This window comes from Apis laboriosa, unplaced genomic scaffold, assembly GCF_014066325.1.
Source record: "Apis laboriosa isolate Shangri-la unplaced genomic scaffold, ASM1406632v1 scaffold21_cov150, whole genome shotgun sequence".
Classification (NCBI taxonomy): domain Eukaryota; kingdom Metazoa; phylum Arthropoda; class Insecta; order Hymenoptera; family Apidae; genus Apis; species Apis laboriosa.
The window spans coordinates 2,718,626-2,746,183 of NW_025222365.1; the positions used below are offsets into that span (position 1 = coordinate 2,718,626).

General features: G+C 37.6%; 4 protein-coding genes across 9 annotated transcripts in view; 1 reads left to right on the top strand and 3 right to left on the bottom strand.

Moving 5' to 3' along the window:
* The window catches only part of LOC122712837 (carbonic anhydrase 7-like), a 1,839-nt gene extending 1,257 nt beyond the window's left edge, over positions 1 to 582 (bottom strand). The window contains exons 1-2 of the mRNA XM_043932771.1: positions 441 to 582; positions 205 to 348 (exon numbers count right to left, since the gene is read on the bottom strand). Coding sequence (XP_043788706.1) covers positions 205 to 348; positions 441 to 453 — 157 coding nt within the window. The 5' untranslated portion in view covers positions 454 to 582. The remainder of the gene's footprint in view (positions 1 to 204; positions 349 to 440) is intronic.
* Positions 583 to 945: 363 nt separating this feature from the next.
* LOC122712838 (carbonic anhydrase 3-like) lies at positions 946 to 2,316 on the top strand. The gene is made up of 4 exons (XM_043932772.1): positions 946 to 1,003; positions 1,105 to 1,802; positions 1,911 to 2,135; positions 2,215 to 2,316. The coding sequence occupies exons 1-4, from the start codon at positions 946 to 948 to the stop codon at positions 2,314 to 2,316; spliced, it is 1,083 nt and encodes a 360-aa protein (XP_043788707.1).
* A 1,922-nt stretch (positions 2,317 to 4,238) lies between these two features.
* On the bottom strand, positions 4,239 to 11,479 carry LOC122712834 (tetraspanin-3-like). 2 transcript variants are annotated; one of them, XM_043932769.1, is made up of 9 exons: positions 11,026 to 11,479; positions 9,534 to 9,621; positions 7,109 to 7,203; positions 6,829 to 7,014; positions 6,074 to 6,196; positions 5,330 to 5,383; positions 5,165 to 5,257; positions 4,443 to 4,526; positions 4,239 to 4,369 (listed from the first exon to the last, which is right to left on the bottom strand). In XM_043932769.1, exons 2-9 carry the CDS (start codon positions 9,535 to 9,537, stop codon positions 4,307 to 4,309), a joined length of 702 nt encoding a protein of 233 aa, XP_043788704.1. In that variant the 5' UTR covers positions 9,538 to 9,621; positions 11,026 to 11,479; the 3' UTR covers positions 4,239 to 4,306. The 2 variants fall into 2 exon arrangements, with proteins under 2 accessions (XP_043788704.1, XP_043788703.1); XM_043932768.1 differs by having other exon boundaries at positions 7,109 to 7,321.
* Positions 11,480 to 12,203: 724 nt separating this feature from the next.
* LOC122712970 (cadherin-99C) overlaps positions 12,204 to 27,558 on the bottom strand; it is a 110,485-nt gene continuing 95,130 nt past the window's right edge. For all 5 annotated transcript variants that reach the window (XM_043933056.1, XM_043933055.1, XM_043933059.1 and 2 more), the window contains 15 exons: positions 27,121 to 27,339; positions 26,572 to 26,766; positions 23,807 to 24,094; positions 22,638 to 22,955; positions 21,003 to 21,143; positions 20,633 to 20,917; positions 20,267 to 20,440; positions 19,570 to 19,779; positions 19,163 to 19,294; positions 18,262 to 18,378; positions 17,718 to 18,116; positions 16,761 to 17,389; positions 16,057 to 16,287; positions 15,247 to 15,476; positions 12,204 to 14,484 (listed from right to left, as the gene is read on the bottom strand). In XM_043933056.1, the coding sequence (XP_043788991.1) occupies positions 14,162 to 14,484; positions 15,247 to 15,476; positions 16,057 to 16,287; positions 16,761 to 17,389; positions 17,718 to 18,116; positions 18,262 to 18,378; positions 19,163 to 19,294; positions 19,570 to 19,779; positions 20,267 to 20,440; positions 20,633 to 20,917; positions 21,003 to 21,143; positions 22,638 to 22,955; positions 23,807 to 24,094; positions 26,572 to 26,766; positions 27,121 to 27,339 (3,891 nt within the window). In that variant the 3' untranslated portion in view covers positions 12,204 to 14,161. The remainder of the gene's footprint in view (positions 14,485 to 15,246; positions 15,477 to 16,056; positions 16,288 to 16,760; positions 17,390 to 17,717; positions 18,117 to 18,261; positions 18,379 to 19,162; positions 19,295 to 19,569; positions 19,780 to 20,266; positions 20,441 to 20,632; positions 20,918 to 21,002; positions 21,144 to 22,637; positions 22,956 to 23,806; positions 24,095 to 26,571; positions 26,767 to 27,120; positions 27,340 to 27,558) is intronic.

The window sequence follows — 27,558 nt, forward strand, 5'->3', positions numbered from 1 at the left end:
ACAATAATAACAATAACAATAATAATAATAACAACAATAACAATAACAACAACAATAATAATAATTATTATTATTATTATTATTAATTATAATATTATATAATATTATATAATAATATAATAAAAAATATAATAATAATATTATATAATATTATAAATATAATAATAATAATAACGAAGCAAGTTAAGAGGAGGAGGAAGTCACCTGTGGTCCCGATGTTTCGCATTTTTGCCTCACCGTCGTTGTTCCAATGGCCGCTCATGATAAGGGCGGGGAATTTTATCTTGATTAAGTTCCGTTCATCGATATCGATAGGGGATTGGCCCCATTTTCGGCCTCCAGAATCGCCTTCAACAATGAACGTGACGTTGGACGAGGTTAAACGAGGGGGGAGGGAGTTTTTTTTTTTTTTTTTTTTAGAAAATTTAGAAATTTCTTACCGGCGCACTCCATTTCTTATATTATCATCATATCACATCATCCGTCTTCGTCGATACGTTGATCATTGCGCGTAATTATTCCACGATTTATTTGCACAGTAGAGCGTGGTGGACATTTTCAACGCGCATTTGAACTTTTTTAATTTTAACTTCAACCTAGTCTAAATGAAAACGAGAGACGTTTATTAGATATACATATATACCGCCACAGCTATCGAGATGAGAACAATTAAACCGCGTGGTGTTCAAGCGTGAAGTTATACACACATATATATATAGATACATGCCCGATATTATCCGTCGATCATTTTGCTCGTTCATTTTTCCTGATTAATAACCCAACATGTTAATCTTGTCGAACGTTTTTTAAAATTGTCAAGTGAAAATTCTTGTACTATCTGTTGTCTATCCATGTATCGAGACGCAACGCGATCGAACAAGTTTCACGGACCTTCGTCAGTGTATCGCGTCGAAGATAATAAAGGGGGGACGATTGTTGATAAAAATGATAAACATTTCAGTTTCGGAATTCATGATACTATGTAGCAGTGTCCTCCTTATTTGTAAGTCGATTATTAATAATCATCATTTTCTTTAACCGTAAAGAATATATCTAAATTTAATTAAATTTAAATACGTCAAACATCGCGATACCTGGTTACAGTTTTACTACTGACCGAGGTCCTAGATTGGACCCAATTATTTCCCTGGGCGGAAGAATGCAATTTTCCACGGTACACGTTCGGTTACGCGGACCGCAACGGACCCCACATGTGGAAACTGTTGTATCCTGACAGTAATGGTGGCAATCAGTCGCCTATCAACGTCACAACGCAACTCGCCGTTGTGGTGCAACCGTCCGAACCTCTTCGATGGAGCGGCTATGACAAAGGACCATTATCGATGACTATAACCAATAATGAAAATAACGGTGCAATTTTCCATCACCGGTTCAATAAGCAAAATTACTTGTTCCATTCGAGTCGAAGCGAATTATTCAATCGTGTCGATTTTTCTTTCCTTTCTTTTTTTTTTTTTTTTTACGTATTCGAAACTCTGTTATTCCACGCTTTTATAACGCATATCGTTATATATCGATTTCCAGTGGTACTGAACACGATGTGGAACAGCTCGACTCGACCGTACATCCAAGGTGGATGTTTGACCAACGTTTACGACATCTGCTCCATGGTCTTTCACTGGGGCCACTCGAACGAGGAAGGTAGCGAGCATACTTTCGATTATGTTCGATTTCCTATGGAGCTACAAGTGTGGCACATAAAACGTGGCTTCAACTCGTTGTTGGACGCGATCACGGCTAAAGAAAACGACGGCATATTGATCGTGTCGTTCTTCTTTCAGGTTTAATCTCTCTTACATTGATCTAAAAATATGTGATAATAAAATAAGAAAAAGAAAAATATTTCCATAAAATGTACGATAACTATCGATATTGTAATATTATTATAGATTACGAACGCAGACAATCCTTACTTGGACCACATCGTGACAAATCTGTGGCGGATTATTCAACCTGGAACAAAGGTGCACATTCCTCCTTTCCCACTGTTATGGATTTTTCCAACTTTCGAAAGGGATTATTACACGTACAATGGCTCTTTTACCCAACCACCGTGCAGTGAAATCGTCACGTGGATATTGCAACCTGAACCGATTGCCATATCGTCGTCTCAAGTGAAGCGATGTTCCATCGTTTAATTTATTAATATAAATATATTTTGTTTGTTTACCTTACAACCAAATTCCATCGTAGGTTGCTCAATTTCGAAAAATCTGCTCACCAGACGGCCCCATTTTGTTCAACTGTAGGCCCGTTCAACAAGTGAACGAACGTAGCGTTTATTTTTACGCATAGCGCACATATATATATATATATTCGTTAAGTAGTAAGCTTTTAAATTTTACGCGTTTTACGTGCGTGAATATGTAGAATCGAAATGTGTGATCGATTCCGTCTTGCATCGAAACATTTTTTTTTTTAAACTTGTAATCCATACGTGTAAAGTGATTTTTTTTTTTAATTAAAAATTAATCAGAAAGCGAACGTGTTGTTTTTTTTTTTTCACTTCTTACGACGACACGATAGAAATTTTCCATGCAATGATAAAAAACACAATTTACAGAGAGCAATTATTTTATTTTTCTACTATATATATATATATATATTTTTTTTTTTTTTTTTTTTTTTACGCACGCGTCAAATACTTTCCAACAAATTTCATTAGAAAATAAAGATGTAACAAAGTTAAATTCACTCATCGCAAGATATATATATATATGTATATCATCTATTTGGCACGAATTATTGTAACAGATATATTTCTTTTCTTTTTCCTCTTTTGTAACAATTATCCAACGTAAAAATGTTTTCTTCTTTCGACATTTGCGAACACTATGATAGAATACATTATGTGTTTTTTTTTCTTTTTCTTTCATTTCGTTTTATTTGGATGCGCGTCAACTTTTTTTCTTAAGCAGTTTGTTGTCAACTACACAAATTTCTATCACACATTTATACATCGATATTGCGTACATTCACTCTTCGACGGTATATTATTTTTATTCCTCGGTAAAAAATCGCAAAATGGTTTCGAACATATGCGCTTGCCAATATATCGTATAAATCACGTGAGTTTCGTGTGAAAAATTGCATATCGCATTCCGCGAGAAAAAGTAAGAAAAATGACAGATCTGTCGATACTGTTCATTGTTTCATCGAATTCGAACTTTCATCTCTACCTTTCTCGTCGTTGTTGCGCGATACATATTTACAGATCCACCCGTAATTCAAACTTTGGTTCACTGCGACGTTTGGTACGTTTTTATCTCATGAACGCAAGAATATATCGAAACTTTTCGATCGGCGTTGTTATTTCAAACTATCATTCACCAGTACTCGAATGTTCATCGAATAAACAAATTGTTCAAATTGATCAAAACTTTCGGAATAAAAACTTCTTTCAATGGACTCGCGTTTCGATACAACGCTCCGTCCATCGAGACGACTCGACACCCGATAAAAGCCGATCGTGTTTCGGCCATCTTCGACTACTTAACCGATGTTGGTCGAAGATAGCCGAAGCACGAGTGGCGTTAGATTCGACGTTCTCGATTGTTCCACGAGATATTCAGATATAAACATTCGGATACTCGAGTAGTTTGAATTAATAACCCTTTCAGTTTCGATATTATTCGAATATGACGAGTCGTATGGTAAACGATCGGTTTGAGAATCGTAGCGTGTTTTCGTATTCGGAGCGAACACGAGTGGAATAACATTTTTATGTACAGAATTTATGCAGACATCTTTCTCCCGTTTCGTCACGATACGATATTTTGTAACGAAACACACATACAAGGGACGGGAATGGGCTGGAAAGTTCCGAGCAAGCACACCTTTCAATCTATACGATATAAATTCCACGATTATTGAGTGTTCTTAAAAAATAAAAAAAAAAGGATCGTTTCAAAGAGATTCGACAATCTCTTAAGCAATGTTTATAACATTTAGGCTATTTTTTTTTTTGGTGACGATCGTGAAATCGAACAAACTTGATCGACGTTCGATCGAAAATGTGACAAATTTCATTTTTAAGAGTCGATTGAATGGAAATGTGTTGTGTTTCAATGTAAACGCAGTTTTGCGAAATCTGCTCGAAATATCCACGTTATTATTATCACGTATGTATCGTTGTTCCCTCGAACGAATATTTCCACCGCAGAATCGTCGAAAGTGAACGGATGAAACATCAGAATAATGCATCGTTTGATCTCCTCGAAAACTCGACAGAGGTCTGGAAATTGGCTTCCCTCCCTTCTTTTATGCTCTTGTTATCCCAAGAGTTTCAATCCACTTGCATCTCCCTTATCGTTCGGCAAAGAAAAGCCGAAGTTATTATACCAAATGTCTGAAACATAGAGGGACGTGATTAGATTTCAGAGACGGGTAAAATCTTCGAATAAATTCGATGGGATACGTACTTGTATCCCAGCCATCGCCATTCCCAGGAATACCAATGTGAAGCTCTCGCATTGCAGCCAACTTGTAACTTTGAGAAGGCAGCCCTGTGAACGTGTTTACGCGATCAATTAAAATAAACAAGTAAAATCGAAAAGAATGTTTCAATTTATTGAATTTGCTCGAAAAATGAAAAAAAAAAAAAAAAAAAAGAAAAAAGAAGCGGATAGACGTTAATTTCACAATCTTTCAACGATATTTTTTTCCTCTAAAATGTAAAAGAGAATTGAATTGCTGTTATTTTTTTTTTTCTTTTCTTCTTCTTCTTCTTCTTCTTCATTTAGATTTTACGAAGCTAATTGAATTGAAAGCTATTTTAAAGAGGGAAAACTGGTTGTCGGTAATTTCCATAATTTAATTAATTAAAAGTAAGTCGTTCGACAAATGGAGCGTTCCAATTCAAACCTCCATTTACCAATCCAATAAATTGATCCTTTCCCGTTATACATATATACATAGAATCTCATAAATATGCAAAGCGCGAGAGAGATAAGTATCCTTCGGCCGTCAACGACCTCCCCGTAAGATCGATAAACATCGTTTTCCAATTCAAGAATTCCTTTGTTACATAAGTATGTCGTACAACTTGATTAAAAAAATAGATAAATAAAAAATAAATAACGCTGTTAAAATTGTTTACCAATTAAGCTATGGAAACGATTGAGTTATGGAAATAAACTTCTACCTCTTGATGTCTATATCCTTCGTGACCTTCTTTGTCCTCTATTTGACAGGCTAGTTCGTCCTTTGGCTTTGGATTCAACCACGGTTTCTCGGTCTTATTTCAAGGGAAATCAAGATTTAACGAAAGGAAGAATAAATAAATTTCAATGCAAATCGAATTACTCACATGTTTGTTGAATACTCTCGACACGACGCTCATTGGACTTCCCGTATTTTTCACCTGCGAACCAATACAATACGATATATATTTCGAGAACGATTGATTTTTCAAGTTGAACGAAAATTCTCTCCAAGAAAAAGAAAATATCGCGACGATTTTCAACTTTTTTTTTTTCAACAAAAATTTCAAAATTGTTAAAAATTTCTTTTAAGAAAATCGAACGTTACAAAAGAGAAAATTGCATTCATTGGTTCAAACTTCCAAAATATTCCTATAAATTTTCCACGTGTATTTCTCATCCCCAATAAAGAGTTTCAAAATTGTTAAAACTTTTTTTAAGGAAATCGAATATTACGAAAGAGAAAATATTCCTATAAATTTTCCACACTGTGATCTCTCATCCCAGTAAAGAGTTTCAAAACTGTTAAAATTTTATTTAAGGAAATCGAACATTACAAAAGAGAAAATATTATTTTCCACACGTTTCATCTCCAATAAAGAGTTTCAAAATTGTTAAAATTTTGTTTAAGGAAACCGAACATTGCAAAAGAGAAAATATTCCTATAAATTTTCCACACATCTGTCGTCTCTCATCCCCAATAAAGAGTTTCAAAATTGTTAAAACTTTTTTTAAGGAAATCGAATATTACAAAAAAAAAAAAAAATAAAGAGTTTCAAAATTATTGATTATCTTATCTAGAACATTGTACATTGCATCGGTTCGAACATGCACAACAATAAATTCCATACCTCTGTATTTTTTAAAACGCAGCACGTGAGGGGGACCTGCCTCCTGTTCCCCGAAATTTGCGCGTCCCTCCACCATGCCGTGCCATTGTAATCTCCGTATCCGTGAATACCGCAGCAATTAAACTGCAATGAAATCGTTGATGTGTACTTTTCCGAAAAAAAAAAAAAAAAAGAAAGAAAGAAAGAAAGACACGCGTATTAAACATTGTTCGAAATAAAATTTCCATCGTGCGGTTTTCTGATCTCTTCATGGATACGATCCTATTATTTTCGAAATTGTTCGATCATCGTTTCGAAATTCAATCGTTACAATTCGAACGTTAAAAATAGCACAAAAATCGCGAAAAATAACACAAACGCTCGTTAATCGTCATTTCTTTTCACAATTAAACAATTAAACGGTGTCGCGAATTTCGAAATACCGAGAGAACTTAATGGCGTGAGAACGTTTTGTTAATTACGATGGAAATTTTTTTTTTTTTTTTTTTTTTTTTACAGCAATAAACGTTTCCGGAATTCCTAAAAACTGGAATTGCGTTAAATGAACGTGTGACGTGCTTAAAACAAAGAGGACATTCTGTAATTCGTCCCCTTTTTCTGGAGGATCGAGTATTTTTTTTTACATTTTTTTGAATCACCTTTTATCACAATCGTGATAAAATCGTACGATGTTGTTGATACGCAACGCAACGTAGGGACAACGCTCTTAAAATAAATAATCGATGGCTATTATTAAACACGGCAATCATACATACCTTGTATTGGGCGAAGTCGAGACTGTGGCTGAAAGGGATGTCGCTGGTCGGCTCGTGGCCGTAGCCAACGGCTAATTTGCTGATTAGTCGCTCCTCCAATCCGGAAAGTATTCGAAATGTCATTATACCGCCGGCAGCCGCGGTGACAAGCTCCGTGACGATCAGCGCCACGAGCATGCTCATGTACTGAACAGATAAAAAGTTGGACGGGATAGTGAGTAATGGTGGGGCTTGAGCGTGAGTTTATTATATGGCGAGATTACATCTATCGATAACTTACGGTGGCCAGTATGCACTGGCTTCCGTGGAGAGCGGCGCGACATCCAAAGAAACCGACTGTCAACACGGTGAAACCGAGGCCGAGCAAACTGTAAGCTATCAGATTAATAGTATCGTGCGGCGTGGCGTCGTGCACGAAGAGATTTAACAGGTGACCTTTGCTTGGCTCCAGCAGCAAGCATGCTCCTATCATCAGTACCGTACACCCGGCCAACTATCGAGTAATTTCATTTTATGCGCCTTACTTTCGAGATTATCAATACGAAGGTACTTTACGTAATGCGATAAGGAATAAAATTAAGAATCATCGCTCAATAATGGAAATCGTTGAAATCACGGGTCAGAGTCGCGCAAGTCAAGCAACATTTTTCACGTAAAAACGAAATGGAAAGAAATTAAAAATTTTTTTATCAAAGAAATATATTCGGAAGATAGGAAGAGGAAATCATGCCCTTGAAATCGCTTTTTGTTTTATCCCGATATCTCAATCGGTTCTTGAGATATAAAGCCTCAAAGTATTGGTAGTACTTAAGATAACGTCGAAGTTATGAATGGATACGCGACCTATCGATTTATTTTTTTTTCTTGGAAATGCGTACTACGCTCTTCCAGGAATCGTGTTCAAGATTCTTGTCTGCAGTTTGGGATAGATCAGTGAGACGAAGTGCGAACGAAAGATCCGAGTAAGAGAGCGGAGATAATAAACGATTAAAAATTCCTTTTCCTTTACACGACGATATCTCGGGAACCGGAAGTCGTGTCGAAATAAATAAAAAAGCGTTTTAAAGGGGAAGATTTCGCGCTTCCAACGATCCCTTATTTATCGATAAGAAGTCATTATCTTTGGAGTTATAGCGATTCAAAGTTTTCCTAATTTTAATAGGGTTTAATCGAGTTAAAGGTAAATGATTAAAAAATTATCTTTTCTTTACACGATAATATCTCGGGAACCGGAAGTCGTATCGGAATGAATGAAAAGGCATTTTAAAGGGCAAGGTTTCATGCTTCCATTGATCGCTCGTTTATCGATTAGAAGTTATTATCTTTGAAATTATAACGGTTTAAAATTTTTATAATTTTAATGTAAAATAGACGATGTAGACAATTTCTCTTCGCTTCGCTTTCCTTTTATATTTTTAATCGTTTTAGAGTGATATCTCGATCCAATTACATAAGGTACCTCGTACGTTTCAGTGATAACGTATTTAAATGGTATATAATTGCTACAGAATTGCAGAAGTTTTCGTCGTTGAGAAGAAAGTTTTTATCTACGTGAAATTAAACTGTATTGTTTTGCCCCGCACTTGATATTCACATATATAATTCATATAAATATATATCTACGGAAAAATCTCAATTTGAAATATTTCAAAACAAAATTATACCAGATATACTCGCAGAGGGTATAGATGGAATATTCGTATGCTCTGGAAAATTCCTCGATTGTTTTCGTACAAAAAGAAAAAAAAAAACTTAACATTTGCATACACGTAATAATTATTTCATTGTTTGTAAAAATTATTCAGTGAAAATATCATGCATTGTTTATCGTCGTCATATATTTGATCGTAATTTAAAAATATTCATGTGACAAATGGAGATATTTCATTCGAAATAAAAATAAGCGAGAAATTATTTTACCTCGATATCGATTTATTTTAAAATAAAGTTTTAAAATAATATACAATTCGTTTCAATTATTTTCGAAAAAACAAGTGCAAACAAAACCTATCTATCATATATTTCAAGGAAATTTTATACTTTTAACAATAACGAACGAAATAATACGCTGCTTTTTAAACGAAGTCTTTTTTAAATACTTTTATTTCATCAACGCTCAACTCCGTCCCATTAAAACAAATGCCGTGTTATTCAAGGATTAATCTTAAGTTGAATCTGTTGCAAATCAGCATCAGCTTTTAGCTTGTCGAAAACTCGCGATTCAACAAACTGATTTAACGATTAATCGATCTATTACCGTTATACTATTTCCGGATCATCTGATTTCCCGTGAAATTCTATTATTATTCAATCGATGCAATTCTTTTTCACTCTTATTTCCCCTTCGAAAAATTTGTTTTACTCGAACGGATCGTTTTTCATCAAAATTAACAACTTCTGCAATTCGTAATCGCAATTTTTATCAGAATCTATAGCAGAGTTAGTTTATTCACTGTTTATTGAACTTTCTAGGTGATTGACTTTACTGATATGCCAACCATATATTCTTACTTTACGACGCGCGTTTATCTTTGTTTACGCTTTATCAGAAAATATCAAAGCTCTTTGTAAAATATATCAACGTGTTACGTGTGAAAAGATATTTTCATTTTTTTTTTTTTAGATATATAACATAGAAATAGATCGATTTTTTTCTACAATGAATGATATAATTAATATACTTTAATATACTTAATATACTTTACCCATATCAATAAGTTGAACGTGAACAGAACGATTTTCAAGTACTTCATGCCGATCTCGTTTTTTTCAAGGCGTCAAATAACCATCGATCTGCAAGGATAATTTCTATCAACGTGAATCATTTAAAAAAAAAAAAAAAAAAAAAAAAAATTGCAGTGTCATTTTCGACTCACTACCTCCCTTTATATCTATTACTCTCTTAATTCTCTCGCGACCCAAATTTTTCTCGAAAGATATTCTCCAAATATTTATAAAGATAAAATTATTATCGAACGATCTTCCATTCGTCGAAAAATCACGAATTTCAAAAAAGTTGTTACACGAGCGAAAAAAAAAAATCGTTTAATTAATCGTAGATCGAAATTTGTTTATTCACGTTTCCTCCACGCGTATCCTCTTCGTTCGCGAGATTAAAATTTACCATGCCTCGTTAAAAATCTGCACGAGCGATTGAACGCTCTCGCTAATCTCTAAAAAGTTAAAACGAAAATGAAAAAAAAAAAAAAAAAAAAAAAAGAAAATGAAAAGAGAAAGAACGAAGGTTAAATCGTACGTACGATCGATGAATCTTTCGTTCTTACTTTCGTGCTACAACGAAAATTTCTTGCACGTTGATCGATAAAAAATTTATAACTCTGGGACAAAGAACAGGGGATTATATAGGTTATGTATACGATCGTCGTGGTCTTTTGAATTCTGGGGATACGATTATATTATACAACTCGAACAACGTGACGCTTTTCTTGAAAAGAAAATTACTTTCTTTATCCTCGAATATATTAATTATTATACATATTCGGGATTAACCATTGTGAGATCCATTACTCGATGCACGTACTCAATTCAATATAATAAGGAAAAGTTCACGAATTAATAACACGAGAAAAAAAATGAAAATTAATTAAATGATCCTTCCTTGCATTAATTAATCCCTATTCCATTAATTAACGATTAACGTCGCTCGATTTTGGACGAAAAATAAACCGTGAAACGAATACATCGTTATACAAACCGTCGACCAAGCATTACACCACTAAACATTCGATTAAAATCACGATAATTTCTCTTCTTTTTCTTATAATCCACGAGAGAGAAAGATTAAAGTCTAACGAGAATCCTGACCGATTTTCGTCTTCCCCTTTAATTTATTATCGCATTATTATTAATCGATACACACACCACGGTGGAGCGCACAAAGTTCTCGAACAATACTTTCCACGAATACTCCCATTTATCTTTCCATCGGTCGGGATATTACCATCACAATCACTACCACCACCACCATCATCATCATCATCATCATCGTCATCATTATCCTTGCAAACATCGAGGTACGAATTCGACTGTCGTCCCGATCCCCTGTTGATTCGCCCAGTTTCACGCTTCGCTCGACGAGAGAGAAAGAGAGAGAGGGGGGGGGGAGAAAAAGAGAGAGAAACGAAGGGCGGGAAACGCGGGGTTACAGTGAAGCAAAAACTCGTAAAACGTACGTACACGTTTACATCCCACATCCATCGATCACCATATAAATTCACAGGTGGTCCACGATCACACCGAAGGTGGTCAACAACACCTAGCAACAACACCACTTCTCCACCGAAATCCTCTTCCCAATATATTCGCCTTCTCCTCCACTTTCCTTCCTTTCCTTCCTCCGCGAACAGGGGATCTCACGGCGGTAATCCCCCTCGCTCGATCGTCGATGCGTAATCCTGGACGTGGCTGATCGTGGCCGGCGAGGAAGGAACGAGGAAGGAACGAGGGAAGGGGAGGGGTGGGCAGGAGAAAATAGAACACGCGCAAGAGACACGAGAGATCGATCACGATGCGATATCTCACGTGCCAACTCTCCCGTGCGAGGATTTTCTCTTACTACTCGAGTGAGCAACAAGGGAGTACCCTCTACCAACAGTGAGTCCCTCTCTGTACCGATCGAGGATCCCGTACGACCGAGACGACACTGGCGAGGGCAGATGCTCGCTTGCCCAGCTCCTCGATGCGCGCTCATATACATATCTCTTTCTCTTTTCTTCATCCGCCTCGCCTTCTCCATAGGTCCACGGCGCGTGTGCGTCGCGTTGGAACGGCGCCGACGCTCTCTCGTCTTGCTCCCTAGTCGATCACCGCTCGTTAATCCACGCGTTTCGACACGCTCGAGAGCCGCGCTCTTCCCTCGTTCGATGCCGTGTTTCAACGATCGTGTTTCCAGCACGGATAGGATCTCTTGTATCCTTTTCCCAAAGTTCGAAAGATCTCGAGGACGAGGGGAACGAAAGAGATGGACGAACTGGACGATGGATCCGGAATCCGTCGTTTTGGGACGAGAGACGAGTGAGTTTTCGCTATTTCAAGTTTTTTTCGCTTGCGCGATGTTGCGATAACGATATATCCTTTTCGTTCTCTCGGGAGTGGGACAAAAGTTACGCGGTTGGCGTAACTCGAATATCTTTTCTTCTTTAGTTAGCTCGTTTTTTTTTTTTTTTTTTTTTTTNTTTTTTTTTTTTTTTTTTTTTTGCATAATAGAATTTCGTAAAGGGGATTGAAAACGGACGATTTTCTCGATTTTCGGTATATGGTGTATGATATAACAATATGGCAGAGGGGGGATGACTTCGTTTACGAATTATATTCGTAATTTATGTAAATATAATAGATTTATTAAAAGTATTAACAATTTTTTACAGCATTCGTATTTCGTTCATTTCACGCAACACGTGTATAACTATATATATATATTATATATGTACGTAAATGATTGACGCTCTAGTCCACGAATTGACGATACGGATCGTTCTTTTTTTCCTTATTTTTTTTAACGTTTCCTAAATAAAACAATCGAAAGATAAATTCGTTATGATACAGTCGGGATGTTCGCCGCACGACTAGAGATTTAACCGATCAAGTCTCGCGATTTGTAACCATTCCTTGCTCCACCTCGTTCTTCGCGTTAAAATTTTAAAATAATCGTTTTAAGTACAATATTTCCCGATCGAATCGATTCCAAGTATCCCAATACTGGAAAACGCATTCCGCAGAACATTTCACGCTACAATTATTATCCCTATTTGTTAAACACTTGCGAAAAGTTTAGCGCTTTGAAAACACTTCGGCACGTTCGCCAAAAATATCCTGATCCACATCTGATCCACAGAGGATATATCATTTTCTTACGGCGACGAGTTGACGATCTCGATTATTCGAACGAAAGAAAAGAAAAGAAACTTGGTCGAGGAAAAAAAAAAACGGAAGAGCGAAGAGACACAGGATGCGTGAATTGTCGAACACATCTTCTTATCTTTTTTGTAACAACATACACGTAACAACGATATGCCTACCATTGATTGAATCTCGTTAAAAAAAATAATAAAATAATAAAATGAGCAAACGCGCGATTATAAATAAAAAAAAAAAGATCTTATTATACAATATTACAATAGGGGGGAGGGTCTCTCTCGTTACAATTATTTAAGTTCACGGGCCGATCATTCGTATATTCACAGTATCACGCATTCGTACGATCACATTCAAACCGCATTTATCTTTTTTTTTTTTTTTTTTTTTTTATAAATCGATTAACGTTATTTAATATACTTAACAACTACGTTGCGTGGACGGTACGTTGCAATCGCTATGATTTTATTATCCGCACATTTTTCAAATAAAAATCAACGCGTAGTGTACGAGAATTCCGCGAAAGAAAAAAAAAATATCCGATTTTCTCGTCATCAATAGGGACGAGACGATGAAACTATTGCACAATAGGATCTCCTCGAAAAAATTGCCCAACGTTTCCGTATATCGAAGAAGCTCGTTCGAAAGTCGAACGATTGTTCTCTTTTTTTTTTCTTTTTCACTCCCCTTCTCTTTTAAACGAGGACGCTCGATCTCGACGAAAAAAATCGTTTCAATATCCCCGTATCCAGGCGTCGAGACGAAGAAAAAAAATCACATTAAATTGATTCAATCGCGGAATCGATGGCAGAATTTCGTTGTACAGTCGTGACGAACCCCGAACGGTCCGAGCAAACAATATTTCTCAAATATCAAGAGGAATTGTTCGCCCACTTTGAAAAATAGCTTTCTCGTCGAAAGTCTTTCCCTTCGGTGAGAAAGAGAGGAGGGAGGGGGCCTCGCTCGTTTCTTTCCCTCGTCCCTCCTCCTCTCTCGCGCGCCCGACCTCGTTTCCTCGAGTACAAGTAGCGCCGCCTCACTGTTCGTCGTGCACAATGCTCGCCGATTGAAATGCTCGCCACGCGGAACAAATGCTCGCGCGCGCTTCGAAAGAAAACGAACCGTTGGCATCCGTCGGCTTTCAAACTTCGTGTCTAAAAACCTACCAACGTTACACGTTTCCTCCCACTCCCGGCGTGAAATTAATCTCGATAAAAAGCGCTCTTCCCTCGTGTTCTCATTCAAACGGACAGAGAAAGAAAGTTCGAATCTCGAATAAAAAAAAAAATCTCGCGAATAAATTTCTCTCTCTCTCTCTCTCTCTCTCTCTCTCTCTCTCTCTCTCTCTCTCTCTCTCTCGAGATGTATACTCGAGGGAAGAATGGCCCCGCTCTGGTCGAAACCTGGGAGGGGAGGGGGGAAGAGAAGTATATAGCGCGTTGGAAATAAGCGAGCTGGTTTACAACTCGGTGGTGGTTTCGACGGGGCTCTGCTCGCCCAGATACGTGAATCCCAGATGGGAATAGTCCCTTTTCTCCCTGAACGTCACGTTGTCGTTGGACGGGCTCGGGCTGAGCAGCGAGTCGTTGCCGTGGTTGTAGAGCGGGTTGAGGACAGGCGTCGCGTCGTGGTTGTTCAACGTGGTGTTCGCGTTGCCGCCGTTGTTCTTTCTTCCGAGGGTGGATCGCCGCAACGAGTGGATGTTCGCATCCGCGTGGGTCCCCGCTATGCTCGAGGCGCGCGCCGTTGTCGCCGCCTCCGAGCTTACAGGGCTCTGTTGACCTGTGGATGGGCGGAAACATAAGTGAATACAGTGATGAACCCTGTTTCGACGTTGTTTCTCTCGTTATTTTGCTCGACACAGCTATTTTCCATGTGCACAAGCGAGCGAGAAAACGGGGGAAAGGACGGGGATGGTTATATATTATATTTTTATGTGTCGGGAAAACGGGACAAAATTTCAAACGAGAAACTTTTCTGCTCTCCGTAAATCGATGCTGGGATCGATGCCGGAGAGTCGAGGAGAATCGAGTCTTCTGGTGGGTGGGTAGAGGGGAGGGGGAGGAAAAAAGTCGATATATATTGGAGATGGATGTATATTTATAAGAGTTTCGGAGTTTAGGGGAAGGATGAAAAGTGTGTGTACGAAGCGATATAGGGAATTTATTGGGGAGGGAGGGGGGATATGTTGGAAGTTTAACGCGTAATTAGTTTGCATTCTCTTCTCTTTTTTTGCGCTCTTATCTTTAACCTCGTTCCCTTTCAATCGCGTGATACTATAAACATACATACTATATACATATCCTTGTAAAATATTTTTATCGAAGGTAAAAAAAAAAAAAGAAAAAATAGTCTCGTTCTTTATCTTTAATTTATCATCGTTTCGCGTTGAAAAAAAAAAAAAATCTTTGACAAATTCGATCGATCCAAATCCTTTCCTTAACTCGTTATATATATCTTCAAAACGTAATAATAATAATTACGAATAATTATAATTGCTAAACGAAATCATATTTATAAAAATGTTTTCGAAAAATGTTTTACCGGTACTCTCTCCGTGATCTTTGGTAATGTAGCTAACGTTGTCCAGGCTGAACGCGTGATTCTTATTGCTGAAATCGAGCTGAAGGTCGTTGTAACTGTCGTTGTCGTCAACGGGCACGCTCATTTGAAGCACCTGCGTCTCGTATTCCTTCAAATTCGGCTCCACATACACGGGATCGTAACGGGGTACCACGTACATTCGCTGCATCCGTTCCTTGTACGCCTTGTATCTGTGTATCGAAACGAGAGAGTGAGGAAAATTCGGCTATATAGAAGCTCGAGTCGTGTTCGAGTTATAGCGAGCGAGAGAGAACGATACGAAGAACGGCCGACGTATCTTAACGGCGGTACTAAACATTTTAAGAGAGGCGGCCAAGCCGGAAAGTCGTAATTAATTCTAATGGGGGTAATAAAGGGAACGATGAATTTGCACGGTTGATACTCGTTAACCGAATGATGAATATTCATTTCGACGCTTGAAAACCTTTTTTCTTTCTTTTTCTTTCACGCGATAACAAGAGAACAATTCTCGATGAAATTCTCCAAATCGAATCGTGAGCTATCGTACACGTTCGTACAATATTTCTGTCCCGTTATACATTATTGGCGCTAAATTCTTCCACTTCTTCTCACAATTATTGGAGATCGAATCCAACGGTAATATTACCGCTTTATATAAATTTCCACTTAATATTACACATTATAAAAATTGTTCGAAAATAATCGAAATTCTTTCACGTGTTTTACATCTTTAAATTAAAAAGCTAAACGGCTTCTTCGAAAGCGGAGAGAGTTAAGCTCACTACTCACCTGGACCAGGATACGCAAATGTAGATTATACCAGCAATTCCTAGAATCAGTATGACGCAAGCGATGATGATCAGCGCGTATGGGAACACCTCGCCGCTGAAAGCAATGGCGGTCTGAGTGCGTATTGGCTCCGGTGGCATCACTGGCGCGTGAATGTCTATCGCGTTGGCTCGGACCAACGTGGACACGTCGAAAGTGATGTTCGACATGGCCGTCTTCTCGAATATCGATCTGCAACCCGCAACCATTGATTTCGTTACTACGACCGCTTTGTTAAGTACAAAGTCCAAGTTGCGAATACGTGCCAATATTAAATCGTTACGTTGACTCGTAATTGTTTCGTGGCAATGTTCGGTTTGGCAAACGAGACAAAAGTGGAGGCAATTTTAAAGCGTATATTTTTGAAAATTCGAGACAAGTCAAATCGCTTGTGTCAATTTCGCGACGCAAAGCTTCGATATCTTTGACACAATTTTTTCGCGGCCTATATCGATTCGTGAAGCGCTTTGCGCGGTTTACGCGGTTATCGCTAAAAAATAAAATCGACAAACCTCTTTTCAACTATATTAAAGCTCGTGCACTTTTTTCTGTACGCGTTATACGACATTCGATCTTTCGTAAAAATAAAAAAAAAAAAAAAAAAATAAAAATAAAAAATATATTTTAACTAACTTACATTTGCACACGATGGAAAAACGTCTCACCTTTGTATCCTCGAGCTGTTCCTGTCCAAAATAGCCTCGGTGTCCGGATCGATGGCGTAAAACCACACGTCTGAATCCTGAGGATACATCTCGATAGTTCCATTCTTCGTCAAATTCTTCCTCACTGCTATCCTGTCTATCCCGACGAGAAGCTCGCTCTTCTCCTCGATGATGCCGGCAATCTTGGACGCCTCCTTCTGCAACGAGTCGGGCGACGCGTCCTGGACGACGAGTATCATCAGATTCTCCTCGCCTATAAGATTCACTATCACAGGGGCGACGATGGAGTTGAAGTTGTCGGTCGAGTTGGGATTATCCCGAACTCGAACGTCGAATTTGAAGGGAAGCTCGGCCGGGTCGACGTTGTCGAAGGTCGCGGTCGTTCTGATTATACCGGAAGACGTGTCCATCGCGAAGTAATCCGATCCTCGCCCGCCCAGTATCCTGTACTCGAGCTTCCCGTACTTTCCGTTGTCCTTGTCGTGGGCTTTCACCTGGATCACCGTTGAACCGAACTGCGCCGACCGCGGAATCGCGGCGAAGTAACGCCCCCTCGACAATTTTGGATCGTTTTCGGGGAAGACGAATTCTGGCTTGTTGTCGTTCACGTCCAGCACTTGAATCTTCACCTAGGGATTCAGAGGTGAGAAATTTGAGATATTGGAAATTTTTTTATATTATTCCTTTTCCCTTAGATCCTTTCTATCATTGATCATTATTGATCTGTTCGATACGATTTTTGTTAATTTAGGTGGCTAAATCAATAAAGAGATATACGATTTTGGCGACTGCTAACGTACACGGCAGATTGATGGAATTTCTGCTTTTGATAAAAATGGCGAATTATATTTCTCTTTCCTTAAAAATTAATGAAAAGACCGATTGATGCGTGGATTAATGCGTATATACGATCGTGTTGTAAAAACGATACGAGTCGATTTAGAGAAAATTTCTCACCATGGTCGTATTCCTGCCGGAATTCAACAGGCCCGACAGAGATTCGAGCTTAATCTTCACTTGATAAGATTCCGTCGTTTCGTAATCCAAAGCGCCTTTCTTCAATTTTAGGGCGCAATTCCTCTCCTCCGTGACGCCAGCCTCGAACAAATCGTCCACGTTCCCGCTGTAAATCTCGCATTTCAACGGGGTCGTGTCGTGAGCGTGGCTGTTTATGATGGTGATTATCTTGATAAGAGTATTGTCGCCCGCGTCCTCCGGCACCTCCACGTTGTACGAATTTTCCGCGAATCCTAAACCGATTTCCGGAGGCACGGTGGCAACATGGCGAACGTAAACGGGCACCGTAGTCACCGAGGATAATTGAGGCTCACCCATATCGTACGCCCGCACGTCGACCTACAATGATGATCGAGATGGATGATCGTTTCCATATCCATCAATCATGCGTCGTGTAAAATGGATATTGAAATGATATTGGGATGAGACAAAACTAACAAGAAGGAAGGAGATTCTTTTACGAATGATATTAAAATTATCGTACCTGATACTCGGTATCCGTTTCTTTCCGCAAATCGTCCCTCACTCTCAGCACACCGGTGTCCGGATCGATCATAAAATATTTGTTGGCTATTCCACGTCCCACGATTTCGTATCTTACCTGTACGCGACGAAGAAATAATAGGGCAATGGAGAAAATTAACAAGTAGAATCGTTAAAAATTTCTAGAAAGATGTATTGAGTTGTTCGAAAAGTAATTTCGTTTTATTTCACGACGATGAAACGTCAAGTCGTTTCACGCGATCGTGGAATTCGACGTATTCGATTTCGTAACAATTTCTCGAGTCGTTGTTTGTCGATTTGCTTCGATCGGTGCATCTTTATTTTATCTTCTTGAATTTCAATTGGTCTTCCAGAAACGTGGCGTATTTTAACGTCGAACGAAATTGTCGAAATTTTGAAAACCAATTTCACTGGCTACCGTTAATACACTTTTTCCATAAACTTCGCGTAACTTTTTTCTTGCCTGAACAGTATTCTTTATCTTTTCGGTAATAAAAAAAGTAAAATATGCCGAAAATGTTTCTTTCGATCTCGCATCTTTGCTATCACGCACGAGAAACGTAACCGCCAGACTCGAACGAATTTTTTTTATACAACTAAAGCATGAAATGCCAACTCTGAAAATATATAATAACTACGCGGTTTAGAATGAAGTTGGCTGGATAAAAACGTTCGACTAGCGACACTCGTGTGAGAAAACGAAATTACTCTCCGAATAACCTTAGAATTAGTCAATGATCGATCGAGCATCGCGTTTCTGTTACCCAAGATCGATTTGAATCGAAGATAAAAAATAGGATAGATAGAATGGTCACGAGTTAATAGCATAAATCGATCTAATCGTGGCCAAGATCCGTCATTCGGGAATTAATCGATCGTACCTGATTTCCGGGTGCAGTACCATCCGAATCCGTCGCTATAAGATTAATGACCGTTGTGCCAATGGGAATGTCGTCGTCTAGTGTAATCGGGCGAGGAACTGATGTGAACACTGGCGGGATGTCGTTAACATCCTGGATAAGGAATAACAACGCCGTTCTCGATCACAATAAACACTTGCTATTCCTGAATTAATTAACTACACGATCGATGACCAACGATCGATCAAAGTAGAAACGAACACGCGAAAGCAACCAAAGATACATACATACATACATACATATATATATATATATATATATATTATATACACATATTATATACACAATACGATAAATTTGAACGATTCAGTTCGACGTAAACAGAAAAAAGAGCAAGGGAACAAAGAGATTCGATTGAGGATCGATACCTGGACGTTGACCACGACTCTCGTGGTGGAGCCAGGCAAATCGCTCGTGTTCTCCACGGTGCCGATTATAAGGATGTGTTGGCTCTCTCTCTCGTAGTCCAAACCACGGATCGTTTTTATCACTCCTGTCCTCTGGTCTATGGCGAACAGTTCGGTATCCCCTTGCTTGATCATGTACGTGATCTGCTTCTTTGTGTCCGGATCATCGGCCTGGAAGCGGATCATCTCGTTTGCTTTTAGACAAGGAGGAGGACCGTCCGTTCGACCAGAATTTACGCTCCCTTCCGCCACGATGGCGAGAATATATAAATAAATTATTTCGCGCGCCGTTTCATCGACGTCTGTTGAATATTACTATGTAATTGTGCTCGAGTTGTGTTGGAAAGAGGGTGAAAAAAAAAACACTCGATACAAAAAGCGAATAAAAATTAAATACCAAGTTTTATCAATTTAAATATGGAAAATTCGATTTTCCTCCCGAAAATGAAAATTTTATAACGTGTGCATTTTTGATGGTAGCTTTTTTCCCCCTCTACTGTTATTATTTATTTATTTTTTTTTTTCTTTATCAGATTATTGGGAATATATCATAATGGAAACGAGGCAATGATGAATTTACGAACAACCGTTAGTTTTCGCTTCGGTCAAGTCAAGTTTTTTTCTTGTTATTAAGCGGGAAATGACTGGAAGTACCCACCGTTACTTGAAGCACCGTGTAATCCGGTATATTCTCCTTGACTCGTGCCTCGTAGCTGCTCTGATGGAAAACGGGAACCTCGTCCTCCACGTCTATAACTTTCACCGTCACTGTTGCGGTTGCTAAACGATAATCAGGAGCACCGTCCCTCGCGGTCACCACAAATTTGTATTCCTGAGGAACGTAATCTCTCCTTGCAATCTCCGACTTAAAATATTCCCTTCGCCTCGCGAAACCTCGTTAATCTCAAAATCGACTCGAAGGTACGTTTTCGAGCTTATCGTTGAAATTAAAATTTATCAATTACAAAACGTGGAAAATTTGAAATTTGTAAAATCCCTAAATCCTCGCGATTCGATTCCTTACGTCATTCTGCTCGTAATCGAGGACGATCTTCGTCAGCACGTCCCCGGTTTCGGGATCGACCGTGAATGGGATGTCGTCGGGGGCGAAATACGTTATTTCCGCGTTTATCCCTTCGTCCGCGTCCTCCGCGTGCACGCGGCCGATCAATTTCCTGGCCTCGCCCTCCTTCACCGAGAATTCGTAGGGGAGGCCGACGAATTCCGGATTCTTGTCGTTGATGTCCGTCACTTTGATGTTCACCGTCGCCGTGCTGAACAGGCCACCCGAGTCCTCCGCTTTTATCAGCTACAGCGGAGGGGGAGAGGGGGGTTTTCAATCGAGGTTCAACTCTTGATCGATCAAGGAATAGCAGTTGCATCGGTAAACTCACCAGTTGATAACGGGTCAGGTCCTCCCTGTCCAACTTCCTTATGACGGTGATCACGCCCGATTTGTCGCCGATTGCAAATTGGCGCAGGTCGTTGCCCGAGACGATCGAGTACGAAACTGGATCGTTTTCTGGATCGACTGCCTGTTAATGAAATGAAGTTAGAAATGAAATCCTTTTTTCCCTTTTTTTTCTAATTCTAACAAATGTGTTGCAACAGGGACAGATCTCTTTTCGAGCAAAATATTTAGATTTTTTTTTTTTTTATATACATGCCTTGGAAGAATTTCGATGATTTTCTGAAGATACAAAAATTGAGAGAATGCAATGAATTAAATTATCATTTTTAGTAGGAAATTTGTCTCTTTGGTTTGACAAAGTTTGCAGAGAGGCAACGAAGATTAAAAGCATCACTTATTAATCAATGAAACGTAGAAATATTCTTTTACTTTTTCCTGTTTCTAATTCCAACCAACTTGCAAAAAGGATAGATCTCTTTTCAAGCAAAATATTTAATTACCTTTTTTTTTTTATATATGCTTTGTAAACATTTCATGATTTTTTAAAATTAATTGGCGCAAGTCATATTTAAAGATTATCATTTTCAATAGGAAAATTATTCTCTTTGATTTAATAAAGTTTGCAATAATAAAGGCAACGAAGACTAAAAGCATCACTTTATTAATCAATGAAACCTAGAAATAAAATCCTTTTCTTTTTTCCTGTTTCTAATTCTAACCATTGCGTAGATAGATAGATCTCTTTTCGAGCAAAATATTTAATTACACTTTTTTTTATATACATGCCTTCATAAATCTAAACATTTCATGATTTTATAAAGATACAAAAATTGAGAGACTCTTCTTACAATGATTACAATTGAATTAAATTATCACTTTCAATAGGAAAATTATCTCTTTGGTTTGACAAAGTTTGTACAGAGGCAACGAAGACTAAAAGCATCAATTATTAATCAATTTAATCGTTGCATGCAAAAAAGATAGAAAAATTAAAATTTGCCGCAAGCCATATATAAAGATTATCATTTTCAATAGGAAAATTCTTGGTTTGACAAAGTTTGCACAGAGGCAACGAAGATGGCTCTTATTTTAAAAGCATCGAATCACTTATTAGAAATAATACTATATTTTTTCTTTTTTCCTGTTTCTAATTGCAACCGTTGCAAGAAGGACAGATCTCTTTTCGAGCAAAATATTTAATTACATTTTTTTTTATATACATATCTTCATAAACCTAAATATTTCATGATTTTATAAAAATACAAAAATTGAGAGACTCTTCTTACAATTGATGATTACAATTGAATTAAATTATCATTTTCAATAGGAAAATTATCTCTTTGGTTTGACAAAGTTTGTACAGAGGCAACGAAGACTAAAAGCATCAATTATTAATCAATTTAATCGTTTCTAATTGCAACCGTTGCAAGAAGGACAGATCTCTTTTCGAGCAAAATATTTAATTACCTTTTTTTTTTTATATACATGCCTTGTAAAAATTTCACGATTTTTTAAAATTAAATCATATTCAAAGATTATCATTTTCAATAGGAAAATTATCTTATTATTTTATGTTGCAACGAAGGCGATAAATAAAAGTGCTCGGAATTGCACTTACAGTGATGGTCGCGACCGTGGAATTGATCGAGGCTCCCTCGCTCACTTGCACCTCGTACACCGATTGCTGGAAAACGGGGCTCCTCGTGTTGGGCCCGGGGATCACGTTCACCTCGACGATCGTCTGCGAATATTTTCCACCCTTGTCGGTCGCCTGGACCGTGATGCTGAACTGCTCGCCGGCGTTCAGCTTCCTCACGGATTCTATCACGCCCGTCCTCGGCTCGATTTTGAATTTATGCAGCCCGTTGTTCGACACGTGGTAAATGCTGTACGTTATCTCCGCGTTCTCCCCCTCGTCGTTGTCCGTAGCCTCGACCTGAATCGATACACTCGCGTCAATAACCAAATTTCCATTTCATTCGTTTTCGAAACCAAAACTTATTCCCTTTCTCGATTCTCCTTTCGAAAATTTATTCGCGACTTTTATTTCGAATTTTTTTTTTTTTTTTTTTAGAACAAAATATAATAGAGAGAAGAGATTAATTCTCGACCTGAATCGCGTCAATAACCAAATTTCCATTTCATTCGTTTTCGAAACCAAAACTTACTCAGTTTCCCCTTCCTCGATTCCTCTTTCTTTTCGAATTTCTTTCATTTTTTTTTTTTAGAGGAACAAAGTATAATGGAGAGAAGAGATTAATTCTCGACCTGAATCGATACACTCGCGTCAAATTTCCATTTCATTCATTTTCGAAACCAAAACTTATTCCAAAACTATTTCTCCTTCCTCGATTGCTCTTTCTTTTCGAATTTCTTTCATTTTTTTTTTTTTTAGAGGAACAAAATATAATAGAGAGAAGAGATTAATTCTCGACCTGAATCGCGTCAATAACCAAATTTCCATTTCATTCGTTTTCGAAACCAAAACTTATTCCTTTTCTCGATTCTCCTTTCGAAAATTTATTCGCGATTTTTATTTCGAATTTTTTTTTTTTTTTTTTTTAGAGGAACAAAATATAATAGAAAGAAGAGATTAATTCTCGACCTGAATCGCGTCAATAACCAAATTTCCATTTCATTCGTTTTCGAAACCAAAACTTATTCCGTTTCCCCTTCCTCGATTCCTCTTTCTTTTCGAATTTCTTTCATTTTTTTCTTTTTTTTAGAGGAACAAAGTATGATAGAGAGAGGAGATTAATCAAAAATAAAAGATTCGTGAAACGATACCTTCGTCACGACTTTCTTCGTTTCCCCAGCTTGGACGGTGATAGGTGGTATCATGGGTAGCATGGGTGCATTGTCGTTAACGTCGTTCAATATCACAACGAAGGACAATGGCGCAGAAGCGGCGACACCCGTTTTTTCTCTGGCGACCACTTGAAACCGGAAGCGGCCGGGGCTCGGAGGATCGCGGTCCAAATTCTCCTCGTTCACGACCAGCATCCCCGATGGATCGATCGCGAAAAAATTCGTGGTCAACTCGAAGGAGTAAGCTGGCTTCGGATCGTCGGGCCCCTAATAAAAAGGTATATTTTGCATTAACCAATAATAAAATACGTATATATATATCTTTTCTTATCGCATGATAAATTGAATAAATCGAATAAACCCGCTCATATTTTTACAAAAAGGATCATCATTTAATACGAAATATTCGAAGTATTCAAATGTGGAATGTTTAAGGAATTTAATCACTTATTCGCCTTTATCTCGAATAATCAAGTGGCGCGACGAAGTTGTAACAACTTCACCAAAGGCTCCAACCTTCGACCGCGAGTGGAATGCACTGAGAGAGAGAGAGAGAGAGAGAATTTTCACGACAATGAAGTGGACGGATTTTGGGTCGAAATTAATCCACGAATATTTCGAAATTCTCACCGCCTATAACACAATTTGGAAATCTTATTTCGGTTTATTTCTCGAATTCTCGATGAATCTTCGTCTCTACCGGCCAATTATTCTCAATGATATGTGATAATTGGGAGAGGCTCGAATTGTATTGCGCAATCAATGTTATTGAATCGATTGGCGGAGTGATTGGCGAGCGATTTCGAAAGGGACGTTGTAAATATTCATTTTTATTCTCCTCCCTTTCACCGAGTTTTCCTTGTTTTTTTGTTTTTTTCTTCGTATACAGGGTGTTCATAAAAATGTGATTCCAGGCAACAAAACGTAAGATCCGATAAAGATTTTTTAATTAACGAGTTGTAAGCGAGAATCCCCCTCCTGCTGGCAGGTATCATATAAAATATATATATTTTTTTATATACAATTGATTACTTGAAATGTATTTTGTAGTGGTAATGTAACTATGCAACATTTTTTTATATCTTTAAGAGAAACAAAAATTTTAATTATGCAATTTAATTTTTTGTTTTCCATGTGAAAAAAAGTCAAAAAATCAATCCTCTTTTATAAAAGTGTCCCACATTTTTATGAACACCCTGTATATACGTTTCGACGCGAAGAAAAGAGAAATTAAGAATATACACCGATATATTTCTTTACGTATAATTGATTACTTGAAATGAATTTTCAGTGGTAACGTAACTATTTATACAATATTTTTTTATATCTTTAAGAGAAACAAAAATTTTAATTATTGCAATTTAATTTTTTGTTACTCGTTAATTAAGCCTTATCGGACATAAAAATTTTTATTTCATCGTTTCGATGTGAAAGAGAATCAAAAAATCAATCCTCTCCTATAAAAGTGTCTCACATTTTTATGAACACCCTGTATATATGTTTCGACGCGAGGAAAAGAGAAATTAAGAATATACCGATATATTTCTTCACGTACAATTGATTACTTGAAATAAATTTATAAATAATTTCAATGGTAATGTAACTATGCAACATTTTTTTATATCTTTAAAAGAAACAAAAATTTTAATTATTGCAATTTAATTTTTTGTTACTCGTTAATTAAGCTTTATCGGACATAAGAATCTTTATTTCATCGTTTCGATGTGAAAGAGAATCAAAAAATCAATCCTCTCCTATAAAAGTGTCTCACATTTTTATGAACACCCTGTATATATGTTTCGACGCGAAGAAAAGAGAAATTAAGAATACACCGATATATTTCTTTACGTACAATTGATTACTTGAAATAAATTTATAAATAATTTCAATGGTAATGTAACTATGCAACATTTTTTTATATCTTTAAGAGAAACAAAAATTTTAATTATTGCAATTTAATTTTTTGTTACTCGTTAATTAAGCCTTATCGGACATAAAAATTTTTATTTCATCGTTTCGATGTGAAAGAGAATCAAAAAATCAATCCTCTCCTATAAAAGTGTCTCACATTTTTATGAACACCCTGTATATACGTTTCGAAGAAAAGAGAAATTTTTTTCTCGTGTTTACGAATCGAGATGACGTTAAATCGTATAAAATTTACGTAAGCAATGAACGAATAAGATTTTTCTTTATCTTGTATTAAATCGTATCAAGTCGAACTAGGATGTACATTAGGATAGTAATGAACTCTAATTATCAACACGAATGGATGTCGAAGTAAGATACTTCGTAGAGACAGATGTCCAATGAGGCGTAAATAGAGAGTGACGCGAAACACGTTTCAATTCAAGATTGGACAGTTCCGTCTCCATCCTCGATTCCATGCTCGTTTAATTGCTCCAAAAACATTCGCGCGAGACGTTCCATCAAAGATAAATTTACTTTTGAAATTCTCTCTTTCTTTAATAAATTGACACGCTATATATATTCTCACAATTTGCTATTTTCATTATCCAATCATCTCATCTTTTATTTGCCAAACAATCAATCGATCGATAATATCCTTGAACGATCGTTTTTCATCGTTCGAGAAATTACGAAAAATCCATATACAAACACAATATATTTATACAACTTGATTCGTTTCGAGAAAAAAAAAAAAATTACACGCGTTTTGTTTTCGAACGAACAAACGGATTCCAAAAAACGAATACATTAAAATGGAACGAGATCGAGCTTACCAGATCGGCGTCCGAAACGGTGAGCACTATAGGATCGCCATTCTTGTCGATAACCTTCGTCCCAATCGGAGCATTCTCGTCCACGAACCCCTCTATGCTCGAAGCCGTTATAATAGGAGGGTTGCTGTCCACGGGCTTCACTGTAATCGTCAATTTCGCTGTGGCCGATCGTTTCGCTTCTGACACTTCGACAGCCTTTTTTTTTTCCACCAAATAAAGGAATGAATTAATTTCTTCATTTACAAAAAAAAAAAAAAAAAAAAGAACACCATTTCTCTTCCCGTCGTTCTTTTCGATTCTCGCACGTGTTTACAAACACGTGTTGACTTTTGATCGACGTCGCAGGTTTTTTCTTTACAAAAGAAAATTGGATTAATCGTTTTCCAGCGCGGAGAAATTTTCATAATTTTACATAGCATGGAACATTGTAGATAATAGATATAATAACTCGAGAAAATTGCCAAGCTTCTTTGAAAAAGTTGCGATGAAAGACAGGAAAAAATAAATAAATAAATAAATAAATAAATAAAATAAAGACGATCCGCTTACCTTGATGATAATATCGAACCTCTTGGTAACCGTGGTATCGACCGCCTTGATTTGCTTCACGGCGCCTGTGTTCGGGTTTATTTCGAAAAATTCCCGATAATTCGGTGGATTGCCACTGAGGAACGAGTAATGGATGGGTGCGTTTATGCTGTCCATATCAACGGCTTGTATTTTCTCCGGCGATATATTAAGTATCCCGGATAACACTCCGCTCGATACCTGCGTAAGGAGGGAAGGGGAGGAAAAAAAGGCACAATGTATAGAGAGAACCGGTTCGTCGCACAAGATTTCGCATGAAAATCGGTCGTGTGTTATAAGGATCGAGGGTTGAACGTGGTGTTTCACTTTACTTTCCAGCGATAACGCGCATTTGCATCGCGACTTGTTGCTCTCGATTTCTAATGGAGAAAGAGAAAGAGAAAGAGAAAGAGAAAGAGA

Coding starts and splice junctions, on each gene's coding strand:
- LOC122712838 (XM_043932772.1), top strand. CDS start 946: ATGATAAACATTTCAGTTTCGGAATTCATGATACTATGTAGCAGTGTC. Junction 1,803..1,910: donor TCGTGTCGTTCTTCTTTCAG/GTTTAATCTCTC, acceptor ATATTATTATAG/ATTACGAACGCAGACAATCC. Junction 2,136..2,214: donor TTGCCATATCGTCGTCTCAA/GTGAAGCGATGT, acceptor ATTCCATCGTAG/GTTGCTCAATTTCGAAAAAT.
- LOC122712834 (XM_043932768.1), bottom strand. CDS start 9,581: ATGAAGTACTTGAAAATCGTTCTGTTCACGTTCAACTTATTGATATGG. Junction 5,384..6,073: donor GCGTTTTAAAAAATACAGAG/GTATGGAATTTA, acceptor ATTGGTTCGCAG/GTGAAAAATACGGGAAGTCC. Junction 4,370..4,442: donor TGGCGATGGCTGGGATACAA/GTACGTATCCCA, acceptor TCTATGTTTCAG/ACATTTGGTATAATAACTTC.